The 15286-nt window shown below is 44.1% G+C and overlaps 3 protein-coding genes across 5 annotated transcripts; 1 reads left to right on the top strand and 2 right to left on the bottom strand.

Annotated features, from left to right (window-relative positions):
* Positions 1 to 18: 18 nt before the first annotated feature.
* Positions 19 to 7423, bottom strand: LOC6530070 (proton-coupled amino acid transporter-like protein CG1139). 2 transcript variants are annotated; one of them, XM_015197096.2, is made up of 5 exons: positions 7097 to 7423; positions 2958 to 3076; positions 2463 to 2694; positions 1382 to 1503; positions 19 to 1318 (listed from the first exon to the last, which is right to left on the bottom strand). In XM_015197096.2, exons 2-5 carry the CDS (start codon positions 3074 to 3076, stop codon positions 358 to 360), a joined length of 1434 nt encoding a protein of 477 aa, XP_015052582.1. In that variant the 5' UTR covers positions 7097 to 7423; the 3' UTR covers positions 19 to 357. The 2 variants fall into 2 exon arrangements, with proteins under 2 accessions (XP_015052582.1, XP_002091016.1); XM_002090980.3 differs by lacking the exon at positions 7097 to 7423 and adding an exon at positions 4229 to 4334.
* Positions 7424 to 10548: 3125 nt separating this feature from the next.
* On the bottom strand, positions 10549 to 11863 carry LOC6530069 (methylglutaconyl-CoA hydratase, mitochondrial). The gene is made up of 2 exons (XM_002090979.4): positions 11453 to 11863; positions 10549 to 11390 (listed from the first exon to the last, which is right to left on the bottom strand). The coding sequence occupies exons 1-2, from the start codon at positions 11772 to 11774 to the stop codon at positions 10813 to 10815; spliced, it is 900 nt and encodes a 299-aa protein (XP_002091015.1). The 5' UTR covers positions 11775 to 11863; the 3' UTR covers positions 10549 to 10812.
* Positions 11864 to 12168: 305 nt separating this feature from the next.
* On the top strand, positions 12169 to 15113 carry LOC6530068 (zinc transporter 9). Of its 2 annotated transcripts, none has more exons than XM_002090978.4 (8): positions 12169 to 12487; positions 12542 to 13418; positions 13486 to 13612; positions 13670 to 14076; positions 14128 to 14456; positions 14509 to 14583; positions 14644 to 14757; positions 14822 to 15113. In XM_002090978.4, exons 2-8 carry the CDS (start codon positions 12548 to 12550, stop codon positions 14864 to 14866), a joined length of 1968 nt encoding a protein of 655 aa, XP_002091014.1. In that variant the 5' UTR covers positions 12169 to 12487; positions 12542 to 12547; the 3' UTR covers positions 14867 to 15113. The 2 variants fall into 2 exon arrangements, with proteins under 2 accessions (XP_002091014.1, XP_015052023.1); XM_015196537.3 differs by having other exon boundaries at positions 13471 to 13612.
* Positions 15114 to 15286: the final 173 nt, after the last annotated feature.

Here is a 15286-nt window from a genome sequence, read left to right as displayed (position 1 = left end):
GATTAGTAAAAGCCGACGTTTTGAATGTTTTGGTACTGTTCGCTTTATGTTTTGGAATGCTGAGCAACTTAACGTAATAACATTTATAAATTCTATGAATTGCAGCTTAGTTTGTGTAACAGGGCACTTAAACTTAATATCATCTTGTTCATGCAGTCAACGGCATCGGCAATTTGGCATCCGAGCCGCTTAACCATGTTCAACATGGCCATAAGTTGGGTCTGATGTGGATGTGGGGCTATGCCTGCTTTTTGAACTCATACTCGTCCTTCATCTCGCTTCCATTGTCGGAGCTACCTGCATCTAGTGTAATACTACGTGTCTGTTTGAAGGTTCATACCCGTTCATATGGAAACCCTAATCCTCGCCGCTGTACATTTCGATGATCTCGTTAATGCTGGCGACGGCACCAGCAACCAGGGCCAGAATGGAGAACACACCCAGGAATATGTTCTTGACCAGCTTCCACTTGCACACGCCCAGGCGGTCGGGCCACAGGTAGACGGTCTCCACGAAACTGGGCACGAAGATGCCCAGCAGCGAGAAGAAAACGGCGCCCACCAGACTGATGAAGGGTTCCAGGTTGGGGATAGCGGCAGCCACACCACCACTCAGCAGGATAATGCCACTGCGCAGCAGGATCTGTGTAATGTTGTGCTTCTCGGGACTGAACTTGTGATTGATCTTGCGCCAAAGGATCTCGTTGGGCACATAGAACTGCAGGCCGAAGGTGAACAGGATGGCGACGGCCATCAGCAGCTTGGCTGTATCGCCCAACCAGGCGCCCTCCGGCAGATTCAGTGTGATGCTGCCGCGCACCTGGTCGCCAAATCGCACATATCCGAAGAATCCGATGATGGCATAGAGCGAAACGACAGTGATCATGGCAGTGTTAAGAACTCCGGGGCATCCCAGGAAGTGCTGGGGCTTCTTCATCGAGTTCTCCACGGGCATCACGACACCGATTCCCTCCATGGCAAAGATCACGGTGGCAAAGAACAGCGGAATATTGGCAGCCTTGGCAATCAAAGGCTTGTCGGAGTAGACCAGCGGCTCGTCGAACATGTAGTACAGCGTGATCACGAATGTAACAACAATGAAGATGTTGGCCATCATGGAGAAGGGCACCAGCCACTTGAGGTCACGGATCTGGCCGATGAGCAGGCAGGGAATCACGGTTAGGGCGATGTAAATTCTCACATCCCAGTTGATTTTCAAATCATAGTTAATGACATCGTGGAAGGATGTCGCAATAAATACGATATAAACACACGCCGCCGCATAGTAGGTGGCCATCAGTCCGATATCCACGAATTGCCTGAATACAGAAGCGGATTACCATTGAATATCTTGTTCTAAGTCATCCTTAAGCTCTACTTACTTGGCGAAGTTTGAGTAGGGTCGCATCCCCTTTGGTCCGTACTCGAAGACCTTCTCCGCCGTCTCAGCGAATCCCAGAGCCGAAACCTTGGCATCCTTACAAATGTCGTGCGAAGTTTTAACCTGCAAGAGTGAAATCGTAATGTAGCGAGTTCATAAGAGTAATTTGAATCTGTTAAATAATACAAATATTGAAGGGGTATTACTTTTACTATACATAAAATTATCCTTAGGGCAAGTTCTAAACTTCAAATTCAAGAGAAATAATATAATATAATATTTCCATTTTGCGATTACTTTACTTTAAAAGTCCAGAACCATTTTTCCACTTTAGAGATAATCTAAGACATGAGAGGATGACGCCTAATATTTCTTCGGCGGAATGCGATTATAAATATTGCCTCGTCATTTCTTAATTGTAAATCAAATTAGGTTCGAATGAAAAGGCGGGTAATCAACTAAAGAACATTTTAAACTAGGAAAATATATCAAACTAGTACCACGACGAGTACCTTTACCGAAAATAGTAAATCTTATGGCTCGCAGCTAAGCACTCAAAAAGGCGCTCGCGTAAAGTCCGAAATGGCTCGAGTGGCTAGTTTATGGAGTATGCTCGCATTTTGATATATGACCGATAGATGATCGGTGACTCGGCCTTTCCAAGAAACATGTGAAACAGTTGATTTACGCAATGTTTGGGCACGCGATTCCCGATGTCTGGAAATTGAAGTGCAGCTAATTCGGGGAATTTACGTCTTTTGGATTTGCGAGGATCGGAAATACTAGATCGTAAATGGAAGTCGTAAAACTCCAACAATCACACATAGTATCTTCGCCGATAAGGGCAAGTGGGTCTGGACTAGGTTTTTTGACGCGTGCAGCGATTGGACTGCCGTTGCAGTGCTTATCTGGGCACAAGGTGTTTCGTTGGCTACATTGATTGGGCACCTTGAACTACTTAAGCCCCGGAAAACTACGTCAGCCATGGATTATGCGGCTCACCTGGTCTGGCTGCTGTCTGTCGCAAATTGCTTGAGTCAACAGCCAGAATCAGGTGCTAAAATCTTGACCACTTCGCTTACCAATATATGTACGCAGTGGGTGCAGAGGAATCCAACGATCAGCGTCATGGCCATTCCAAATGCCAGACCGGCATTGTGAAAAGCCATGGGCATGGCCAGAATGCCCGTGCCCAGGGAACTCTTGAGCAAGTGCGCCAGGGCGCCGCCGGCACTGGCTCCATTGGGATCGCGGTGCTCGAAGGGACTGTAGGGATCGTCTGTGAGGGCAAGCTCTTTCTCCGTCAAGTTGGCTCTGGGAAAAAGGATAAAGAAGTGTAAGGACATTGTAATAAATCCTTGTAATCTTAATAAACTTGGAGGCTATGCTGATCATAAAATTTGATATTAATCATGAAAATTATCTATTCAAAAGAGGAACTGTCCAAAAGGCAAATATGTGAAAGAATGTATAGTTTTCAGTATTTTTATAAAGCAAAAAGTTTTCAGAAAACTGTGTTTTGTAATAAACTATCTAAAATTATTAACATCTATAGACCAGAAGGTTTTTGTACTCACTTCGAGTTGAAGTCATTCAGCGTGGCCAGTGAGTTGGTGTACGGAGGCGGGCTCTCAATTGGTGTCGCCGATCGGTGGGACTCCTGTCCATCGGGGGTAAATCCCTCGTTATCTGCCATCTGGAATCAAAAATCTAAATTAATCGTGGATCGATTGGTATTGAATGGAATTAGCACACTTGATTGAGCGGCCGCACACGAACGGGCTTTATCGGCGAAAGGAAGCACGAGATTCGCTTTCGTTGGCCATTTAAGGCTCGGGTTAATCCGCTCGAGGGTTGCTAGGCACAAGCCAGGCGTATCTTATCGACTCTTGGAAACTTTCGAGTATTAGAATTGCCTTAGAAGAAAGATTTCTGGCACTGGCCGATCGTTATCGGAAATGGCTAAGAATGGAAATGGAGCTGGGAGTGGGGTCGAGCAAATAAACAACAATGGCACTTCGTTCATAAAACTCGGGTTTATGGTGCCCTAAAAGCGCTTGTAATTCGCCCATATAATCGGATCCTAAATCAGCGTCCATATAGTAGTAGTCACCACATATTTTTCCTATTGGGTTGATTCATTCCAGTGGGAAATAATTGAACTTCTTTCGGGGCCGCTGATCCACTTCGGGCATGTTCTTTGAACCGAGATTAGCGTAATCTTAGATTCATTTGTATTTATGGCGTGCACCCTCTTCTTTAAAATTTATGAATCTTTTATAGTACCAATATGAAAATGCTGTTGGTTTGGAAGGCCAGCAATTTGTTGACAATGAATTCTTTAACAACCAATAATCGAGAGGTGGTCACATGCTTGAGTTCTTAGCTAATCAAATTTCATATACGTAAATACTAACTAAAATAGCTTAATCTCGAACTATGTACTTAGTCTTAGTCAAATGAAAATAAACAGTTTTCCGTATGGCTTCATGTATCCGTAATTAAATAAGATACTACTGAGATTACTATCTGCATTCCCGCGGCATTCTTAACTTCGATCGATCATATAGTCTTAGAGGAGTGGAAAATTTCGAAGTTGTGACAGTATTTACACTAAAATTTCATCACAACTGAGACTCGATTTCTCCGGTAATTTCAATAAAGTTGAACTTCAAGTTTTTAAAAATTATACAGTGCAGTGATGCATTTTTGGCGAATCGCTTAAATTAGTGTACTGTATTTATAATTAAACAACAGGTTGTTTCTGCTTGCTTGCAAAACTCGTAGTCCCTTGATTTATTTTGGAGGCGCGGTAAGTATACGTAACATAACGTTTCCGGCTACTTACATTTCAGCTAGGATATTCCGGTCGAGAAAGTTATGGGGCGGAAAGGAGGACCGAACGCGTCCTCTGGCCAAATGCAACTGAACGATCGGTTAGCCAGGCCAATGGGCAAGGGTTCTGGTTCTCGGGGGCTACGACTATGGAGCCGAAAAGTGTCGGAAAACGTCGAAATAATAATGTCCAGATATGATAACGACTTAAAGCAAAACAGGCTACAACAATCAATAAACAACAAATGCCCGCAGCATGCCACATTCACAGCTAATAAAATAAAACACTCAGAGCTACCTTTAAAATCAATTATCAACTGATAACACTATCGTGCCCGAACCAGGCCAAAAAGAACCGAGCCCATCGGATCCGAAGACAAGAACGCAATCCAGTTAACTGATTTGCTGACCAGGGAGACTATGAACTGAAATCAAGAGTACTCTCCCCCCTAACAATGATGTACTTGTCCATTGATTTAAGTCACCTCGTTTCGAATGCCTAATTACTCATTCTATCATGGGAATCTATAGACCCTTGATGGGTAATTACGATCTAAGAAATCAAATAATTACGTTTAATGACCACTAATCGTGGTGGAAGGCGTTGTTATTATCAATACTATCTGTCCACCGATAAGATTAGTGGTCAGTAATACTCACAGTACCAGTGCTTTACTTCTTATGTAAAGAGAGCAACCCATTGATTTGTGACTTTAAAGCCCCAAGTATCTTTTGATCGGACATAACTCGCTGTTTACCCAAAGCAATTGCTTTTTATATGGAGCGCGCAAATCGATAAATCGAATAGCTAAATCTTTATGATCGACTTCTAATTGGGTTCCAGTTACTGGGGGGCCCCATTTGTTATTTGTTATACGACATCACGCGGCCATACGATACTCAATCATATCGGAACTCTCGGACATTGATTAGTTTCCAAACCGATCCGAAACTTGCGGCATATTCGCTTTATGGCCAATTACATTAATTAGTTCCGCCATTTGACTTATATTCGTAATTTAATTAAGGATCGCGTCATCGCAGTATATGCTCTTTGTCTATATACTAATATGCTATATGCTAATTGGCTATAAGCCTTGGTGCCGCGGCACAGCAACTGACTTTTTGGGTTTTGGGGATTCTCCTAATGGGCGAAACGGAACACGAACGATTCCGAGTCGAATCGTTGTTTACTCAAACAATTATATAGTGATTTATAAAATCTTAATTGCAAAATACTACGTCAAACGATGAAAGTGGTGGGTAGGTGTGGCATTTCGGATGTTGACCTGAATTCGGTGGAGGATTTTTGAATGCTACTGTTTTGATCGAGTAGATTGCCCTGTGTATTCTTCCGCAGCAAGGTGTTTGGATTACAAAACCTGACCTTTATCTCCGGTTTTTGCCTTATCGGAGCCATATACTCCAGTATTAACTGCATTATACCCTGACCTGCTTCCATGAGCCCCCCTCCCCCACTAACGGCCTTCCCACCTGTTGCATAAACTGCGAAAAAATGCGTTGAACTGAAATGGATGGGTAATTCGTAGCTTTAGGAATTTCTCCCGGCCAATTCTCGAGCACCGCCTTAAGTACCTTTAATTGGATGCCGATTTTTTTGAATGGCATTTCGAGTGGGATCTCTTTTGGGTCAATGCATTCCATTAAAGCCAATACGGCTTTTTGTTGCCTTTTTGTTACCAGTTTTCAGTTTTGTTTTGCTTTGTTTTTTTGCTGCTTTTGTTTTGCTTGTGTGTTCGCTTCACGTGCCGCAAAAAGATGCAGAAAGCAAAACCGATGACCGTCCTGCCAGACTGTCAATATCATTCATTAATCCCCAAAACACTGAGACAAACACTTGTGATCCAACTTATAATAAATTCAAGTTTAATTGAATTATAAAAAAAAGTTTAATACTTAACAGGTGCAACAGTTAATCAGCAATCAAGTTGTGGATTGTTTTTTGATGTTTGTTAAAGTTAGTTATTAACACAATTTCCGAAATAAACATAAAACATATTCTGGATTATCGTATTGTAACATATCGCTCTTTCCTTATATGTAAATATGTAAATGCGATTACTAAGTTATCCTAAACTTGGGTATTTATAATGTCATATGTCATCCAAACATCCCAGTTAATATTTTGTTAATTTTCGATAATTTCTCTCAGTGCAGGGGAGTTGCGGGCTGGAAAAGGAGCCCAGTGCCAGACGATCTCGGTGGATCGGCAAGGTGTTTCGGTTGGGAAGAGCGCTACGCGACCTTATCGCACCCACTTTCGATATGCAAAACGGATGAGCCTGAGTGGCATAATTGATGGGACAGTTCGACAGCTTTGTAGTGTTGAACTTGCAGCTATCTGATTGTTCAACTTTCGGGCATTAACAATATTACTATATATATTAACGATGATGTGATAATGTGCCTCCGCCACCTTGCCGACTTTGAGTGACAACTGTGTGTGGGCTGTTAAAGGGGGGTATCTTTTTTTTTTGTTTCGAGAATCTGAATTAAACGCCAGGTTTATTGTGCCGTGAGTAGTGGAACCGTAAGGTAGCTGTCAAGATAAAACTGAGCCAATAATCTTTTATGGCATCCAATTCGACGCTTATCACCGCAACAAAAAAAGGGGGCGCAATGATTTTTCCCACTTCTCATGCGGCCCACAATGGGCCAATTGAAATTAAAAGGAGCCGGGATCGAAGATTTCCGAGCACTTTTTTGAGGCACTTTTTGGTTATTGTCACATGCATCCGATAAATATGCCTGATAACTCACTTGATGTGCGGGAATTAATTATAAATAATTAGGGCACTTAAAAAATAGGCGATAATAAGCACGGCAAACAAACCATTCATTGCCCAAGCACAATAATTACCTTTGGCCCGATTTAGTTCGCTGTGAACTTTGATGCAAAATTATAGAGAAATTATATTAATCGCCCGATCCAATCGTTTCTCCTCGACATTGACTCCGAAAAAGTGTCTTTTTCACACAGCCGCGTTAATGACAGATACAGATACAAATACAGATATGCTCGATGGTGCGATTATGCCAGCATTTGCAGAACCAATCAACACTCTTTAACTGTTGGGACCACTTGCTTGTTTAATTATTTAAGTTTTAACACCTGCTAGGTGTCGAAAGGATTTACGAAATTCGCGCGCGCGCTACGTTGTGATTTTGATCCCGCTGGCGATTTGTTGTTAACTGTCGGACGATCGCTTAGTGACTGATATTAAGCCAATGTTTGTGCTTTAATTTGTTGCTCCGGTGGCGTCGCCGGAGCGGCTATAAACCCGGCCAGACACAGAGATACACAGATACATATGTGCATGAGTATATGAGTATATCCCCACACATCCCAACGAAGCTCGGAGACGAAGGCGTTTTGGTTTCGGTTCGGGCAATTAGCCCAATGGACAATAAACGTTACCGTGACGCAGGTGGGGCGAAGTCGGCCTCTCTCTCAAAAAGGTGAGCATATACATATATACAGATATATGTGCTGGGGGTATGGGTGCTTTCTACAGATCGCGCAGCATTGGGCATTCGACGGCCAGACAAGTCTGCCTCGCTCCATTACTCATACGCCGTGTGGCCGCAGAGGAGGAGGAGGAGTAGAAGGAGGAAGATTGGAGGATTCGGAGCCAGTGGCGGATGAGGATGAGGATAACCGGGTGCCCACAGTTCACAGAGTGCAAGCGCAATGTTGTTGTTAGGGGAGATTCTTATCTGCCGTATGTGGATGCTACTTTGTCGAAATAGATTTGTTTGGTTTATGAACACACTCTACTTATCTGACCACATTTCTTTCAGGAAAATTCCCAAGACTCCAGTCCAGAGTTTGGGCATACTTTTGGGGGCCATCAGCTCTTCACTGATTACTCCTACTGCTGATGGCAATCAAATCACCCTGTATTCTTCCATGATAATGATATCAATCAATCTACTGTCATAGCTAAAAGACTTTATGCTACACAGAAAAAGTTTAAGTAGGGCTTTATTAAGAAGTTTATATCACAAAAACAAATGGATTTAAAGAAGATCATTCCCTCAGAACTGAGAATTTTAAACTTGAAGTGGAACTAATGCTAGTGTTTATTTCGTAGTAAGCTAACAAAAGATAATTAGTGGAATTTAGGTAAGCAATGCAATAGTAATTATATAAATATCAAAAACCTTATTATTTTACAACTGCAATAAAGTCATAAAACCCCGATAGGCATTCATATCTTTTCCAGTGTCTCTTGCACCATATCAAATGCATGCTGCGAACTTGCAGCTCGAGAATGCGCGACACCTTGCAGCTCTTGGAGATCCAAAGCCAATACCCCCAGCCCCCCATTTTACATGCCGCCCCTCCCAACAATCACTTAGTGCTGCCTTGGAGGCTTCTCTTTTAGACAGAGTTTAGTGATTGACTTGTTTCAAGTAGCCAGCTCCCCTTGTTAGCTGGTTTTGTTGTCTAACCATAAAATATGAAAAAACGATCGGTTTTGTTTGCTTTTGCTTAGTTAGTTTGTGGCTTCAGTGGGACAGTGGAAAATTTTTAGCCGCATGGCAAATGCTGTAGACAAAATGCATTTTCCACGTGATGTGCATTTCGAATGCGTCGAGTTCAGACAGAGTTGAGCCAAATCGATTGTCAGTTGTCGCTGATTTATAGAGGCATTAAATCTGGAGGCAGTATTGGGCCAATGGCGTAATTAAGTATCGGTTAGACAAGCGAGTTCTGGAATTGCGATAATACTGTATCTCAGGGGGTGATTGGATATAGTTCTCCTGGGCAATGGATATTGTAAACACCGTATCTATAATTGCAGAGCACCAGCTGATAAAGTATGATGTACGAGCCGTGTTGTATTGTTTAACAAGGTTTTCTATTGACGCAAGACAACTGCACGTTGCGTATACGACATGTGGAAGCCTTGGAAGGCTGATGGACTGATAAGCTAAGAGGTTCTGCGATGAACGAGACCTGAAACCCTTTTGAAGCAGGTCAAGTACTTAGTCTATAGCCGCAGCAATATTGACACTACGATTCCTTATCGATGTGGAATTTGGAAAACATTTACTACCGCTGCTGTCCCCGTATTGACTATCTTCGTTGAGCCTGATAAAGTCGTACCGCCCTAATGGAGAATTATCGATTGTGAAAGCCTCCTGGATGGGTCCTCTTAAGTGCTTTAGATATTATCGGCTCCCTGGGGGATTTCCCACTCATCTGATATACATTGTGCAGCCTTGGAACTGCGTCTCATCCATCTAATTGATTTTCAAGCGGCAGCTCAAACACAATCACAAATACCTGGAAAAAGTTAAATCAGAAAAATCCCCCTCCCTTGAAAAGATACTTAAGGCCTCTTGTCACCGAATTCCGCTTCCCTGCCTCATTACAATGCGCATCGCATCGTATCGTACTGGCGTTCCTATATCTGACCAACTGATCGAGCTCGAGCAAATGGAAATGGAAATTTAACGTACTCCCGTCGAGAAATTCGCGTCCAAACCGCATTGTGTGTGCATTATCGTTCATAATAACGAGTCAAAACAATAAATAATTGATTTGCTTCCGCAATTGGCTTCCGGATCTGCCTTCTCGCCATGTCTTGGGGTCAACTCGGTTCGTATTGGACGCATCGAGCACTGAGTAATTAATTAACTGATTAATTAATATGCACACTGCGCAGCTTGCCGGTTGAGATTTTGGTTTTAGATTCCGATATTTCGGATATACACAGCTTCTGCCCACGACACTGACCTTGCTCGATGTCAAACACCCGCGACGCACTTGGAATTTACGGCCACAGTCGCAAACTTCGATCATGAATGGAGGTGAGATGGTGAGTGGTGACGCAACGTAGATTCGCAATCAAAATCTGGGCTAGTGGGGGTGCTTCCAGTCATCCGTGTGACAACTTCCTTGACTAACCGGTTGAATCTTAAACGGCGGCTCCACAAAGTGAATTTATTTAGCGCCTGTTCTGCTTCTCGTTGGCCCAGGTGACAGAACCCCTTTGTTTGAGCGGGCCCCAAAAATATAATAAGTGTGGCGGAGCACGCCCTGCAATATACATATTTGCATTATGCAAATTACCTGTTGTACAAATGACAAACGAAGGCACACTCATCTGGCTATACAAACTGCCACTTGTAGGCTGATTTGCCATGCAATCACACTCAACTCGCATGACAATAGAAAGTTTCTAACTCTGGGATTCTCAAGAAATTCCGATTTCCGCATAGTTCGACGACAGAACTATCAAGGTGATTTTGCACCTAAGTTGCAGTTCTATGCTGGGCGTGATCATGCAATGCAAATAGGAGTGTATGTCGATCGGTCGTATTTAATGGCCGTAATTAGTATTCCCATGCTTAAATAGAGATGCGTCATCGCATGTATTAAAATTTTGTTTAGCTACAATTAGCGTAATTAAAGTTATTTGGCAGCTCGATAGGATCGAACGCTTTTTATAAAAACAATTCAACTGGGCTTTGCCGCTTCAGTGTTTCTACAACAGGTTAACATTATAAGGTTAAATTATAAATGCAATTTTCAGCTTAATGTTAGGGGAGTGGCTTGCTATCTATTTACTCTCCCTTGTATACGGGCTTCCGCTTCTCGGCGAAAGCGGCGAGTCCTTCCAGACGATCCTTAGTGGGTATCACCTGCGAGTAGCAGATCTCTTCGATGGAGTACCCAGTGGCGAGGTCCACTTGCATGCCTTTGTCAATCGCTAGTTTGGCCATTCGCACGCCCACTGGCCCGTTGGGCAGGATTTCCTCTGCCAATTTAAGTGCCTGCTGATAGGCGGCGTCTTTGGATTCGTTCTGTTCCACCACATGGTTGACCAAACCCAGATCTTTCGCCTCTGCTCCATTGAACACTCGGGCCGTGAAGATGAGTTCTTTCGCTAGAGCAGGGGACAGAATGCGGGGCAGTCGTTGGGTGCCACCGGCTCCTGGTATGATGGCTAACCTTGTCTCCACCAGACCCATCTTCGTGTCGCTAGCAGCAGTGCGAATATCACAGGCCAGAGCCATTTCCAGACCTCCACCAAGAGCAGCTCCATCCACAGCGGCGATTACGGGCATTGGCAGCTGCTCAATGGCAATGAGCAGGCCCCTGAGCTCTTTAACAAATTCTGTGGCTTCCTCGGGACTCATGCCTGGTATTTATAATAGACAAGTTAGCTCTATTTAAAGGAATTTAAGACATTTAAGACATAACCTTTGCGCTCTTTCAAGTCCGCTCCGGCACAAAAGATTCCTGGACTAAGACTTCTCAATACAACCACCCTCGATCCATTATCCTTCTTGATATCTTCCAGGACATCGTTGAAGGTCTCCACCATTCCCCGGCTGAAGGAATTCTTTGCTGCTGGTCTGTTTAGGCCAATAACTGAGATCCCCTGCCGAGGTCCATCCAAACGCTCCACGAGAACTTCACTTCCATCGCCATAAGGCGCCGCCGCGGCGAAATTGCGTGATGCAACCAGTGGCCGGGTTAGCTGTCGAGCCCATTGAGACGCTCCTTTTATTAACATTGACATTTTATTGTTGAAAGCAGGTAAAAATAAAGCGAAAAGGGCAATTGGGTGATTATAAAACGACCGGCAGAAAACAGCTGTTGCGGCCAGTGCTGACAAAAGCTTAAGGCTACTATCGATAACAGTATTAAGGAGAACTAGGCGGCTGAAAAGCTTGTTCACACTGCTTTTACGTCTTAAGCTTTGAACAATAATAATTTAAAATAAATAGTAATGTATAAGTATAAGGGTATGACGCTGTATGTACATTATATTAAATGTTTTAAAGTTGATTCGAATTTATAGGCTTGCATATGTTAATTTATTTTCGCACTCTGACCCTTCAGTATGCTGCTCGGTGAGAACATGTGATAACCTGTGCAAGTGTGACCAAACTGTGTTGGCATGAAAAGAAAACCACAACATCAACGGCCAAAGCACAGGCAAAAAGCGCCAGCCGGTGATGGTTAAATTTTCAGTATAAAAAATCGCCAATGTTTTTTTAAAGTACATTTCCAAGTAAGTCCTCGACGGTCCAAGGATTGTGGCCCCAGGAACGATTGGGGCATTCCACAGAGCGACCCTTTTTGGAATAGTTGCGACCGCAATTCGTACTCCACCCGTTCTATTTGGCCCGCATGACGTAGTTTTGCGCTAGGAGAGAAACCACGGAGCACCCCCAACAATAGAACACAACCGATTGGAATCTATAGTGAGATAGTGACGCAGCGCGCCGTGTAAGCACTACCATATGCGTGGAAGAGATAAGCTTAATATGTATTCCTCTTCAGTGCAGGATGCTGTTGCGCGGCGTGCAGATCCTGCAGCGAAGACACCATCACTTCGGAAAGGCTTTTAGCCAGTGCACCTTGCGCCACGATGCCAGAATCTCCTGGAGGAGGAATGACGGCGAGTCATTCAAACTACAACCGTGGAAGCGACCAAGCACGTTCCTTCAGTTTCGCTGCAGCGCCAATGATTCGAAAAAGGACCAACCTTTGCAGGAGGAGTCCACCACTGGTTCAGTTGCCAAACCAAAGGAGAAGGAAACGAAAAACTTTGAGGTGAAGACAACAAAGGGCATCCTCTCTATCAGCACCACCATCGAGGACTCCAAGATTAACGAGATTGTGTTTGAAAAATCCGATCTGCCACCGCTAGCCAAGGTGAAAGAGCCGGTATTGGCCGCAGGGGCTATCAATCTGCGTTCCAGCTCCATTGCAGTAGCAGCTGGTGCTGTGGGATTGGGAAGTGGCTCTGGTTCAATTATGAATCCACCTGAAACAGTGACAAGCCCAACTAAAAATTCTTTAGCTGGTGCTGTGCTAGCTGAAAAGGCAGGAGAGGCTAGTCGAACAGGCCCACCTGCAGAGGTGACGCCTCCAGCGCCTGTGATTCCTCCAAAGCGACCACGTTTCGATTATCGTGCTTCCCTAGAGCGCAACTTTGTGACCCCCAACAGGGCCATCAGCGATTTCTTGCTGACCGCTGCTCAACTCGAGAATCTGCCCAAGATTAAGCGAAGATCGCCGTACGAGCAGGAGCCACCCATGACTGTTTACTGGCGTCGCGATGTGGAAGCTAAGGCTGTAGAAGTGTGGGGATCCAAGGAAAACCTGTTGCGGGAACGACTTAAGCGGGATGTGGAGCGCAAGCAATACCAGCAGAGTAAGTGCCTTTGTGTCCTGTGTCCGTTCTACCGTTAATATGGATGCTAAAGTCTATGACTCCGCAGATCTATTCACTGTCAAACGGCGGTTGCGCGACTACCGCAGAGAGATGGGTTCTCGAACCAAAGTAATGCTCGACAACAGAAAGGAGTCGGAGAAGTCCGGACAAGTGGTTGCCACCGCCATCGCTATGTGAGTTATATAACTTAACAAACAGATGCCTTCATGAATAAGATTTTTCCCTTTTAGCAATGCAGCTAATTTGCTTTTCAAAGCAGGAGGCTGGCTGTACAGCGGTTCTCACAGCATGTTTGCGGAGGTTATCCATTCATTGGCCGACCTAATCAACCAGCTAATTCTCGCCTTTGGCATCTACAAGTCCTCTCAGAGTCCGGACATAGATCATCCTTATGGATACATGAACATGCGTTATGTATCCTCGCTGATTTCGGGCGTTGGCATATTTTGCGTAGGCTGTGGCCTGTCCATCTACCACGGTATTGATGGCATTCTCCATCCGGAACCCATAACAGATCTGTTTTGGGTATACTGCATCTTAATGGGATCGCTGGTTTCTGAGGGAGCTACTTTGGTGGTAGCCATCAATGAGCTTAAACGATCGGCCAAGGAAAACAATATGACCTTTAAAGATTATGGTAAGCTTCTCATGTGTAAAATGAAAATAGATTGTACATCTTATTTTACAGTGATTTCTGGCAAGGATCCGTGCGTAAATGTGGTGCTGTGCGAAGATGCTGCAGCTGTAACTGGCGTTATGGTGGCTGGAGCCTGTATGGGATTAAGTAGTTACACAGGATCCCCCATTTTCGACGCCGCTGGATCACTGGTTATAGGTGCTCTTCTGGGCGCTGTGGCTTCTTTTATCATTTATACAAATGCTAATGCGCTGGTAGGGATATCCATTGCTTCCGAGCGCCTAGAAAAAATTAATTCTGCTTTGGAGGCTGATGTGATGATCAGAGCGATTTACGATGTCAAGGGAATCGATATTGGCAACGCTCGGGTTCGGTATAAGGTAAAACCTTGCTCTTAAAGGGCTTCAACGATACTATAGTTCATTTCCCCAGGCTGAACTCGATTTTGACGGCCGTGAGTTGACGCGTTCGTATCTGGACAAACAGGATCTCGCAAAACTGCTCACTGTATGTGGTATTGACCCATTTCTGGGCCTGTCATTGACCGGTTTTTATTTACCCCCGCAGACTGTTCGAGGCTTTCAAAAGGTTGAGGATCTGGAGAGCTTTCTGCTGGATCAAGGCGAAAACATTGTGGACCTGATGGGCGGCGAAATTGATCGCATTGAGATGAACTTGCGGGTAAGCTATAATAGATAATAATATTTTTATTCTTTATAAACGTATACACTTTATATTTAAACAGACACAATTCCCGGAAATACGTCATGTGGACCTGGAAATACTCTAATTGCCCTCTATTCGCCTGGGGGACTGTTGAATACATAAAGCATTGGGTGATTTGGTTGCTTTCTATAAGAAATTATTCCCTGTCTAGCATATATTTATTTCCCACTGTGTACTTCTAGATGTAAATTTAGAGCTAAGCATTAAAAGTGTATTGCCGCAGGCTTGACAGGAGCCCAGTGGTTTAACGGTATACATATAGCTGTTTCTTAAAGTAGTTTGTTGAATTAAAGAGCCTAGATATTCCCTAATATCCCGTGCAATGTTTTGCCTTTCTGGTGTCACGGGTCAGAGGTCAACGAAAGCAAGAGTTCTCCCTTTTCCCCTTTGGCTGCGGTTTCCACGGACGAAGCGACCTGCGGCGCTCTTTGCCTGTGCGAATAGATTTCGATCTTTAACAGCGTTTTGCTTTCACTGTTAAAAG

The sequence above is a fragment of the Drosophila yakuba genome, chromosome 2R (genome assembly GCF_016746365.2).
Source record: "Drosophila yakuba strain Tai18E2 chromosome 2R, Prin_Dyak_Tai18E2_2.1, whole genome shotgun sequence".
NCBI classification, from domain to species: domain Eukaryota; kingdom Metazoa; phylum Arthropoda; class Insecta; order Diptera; family Drosophilidae; genus Drosophila; species Drosophila yakuba.
The sequence above is the reverse complement of the archived record's forward strand: the minus strand, read 5'-3'. Positions and strand labels throughout refer to the sequence as shown.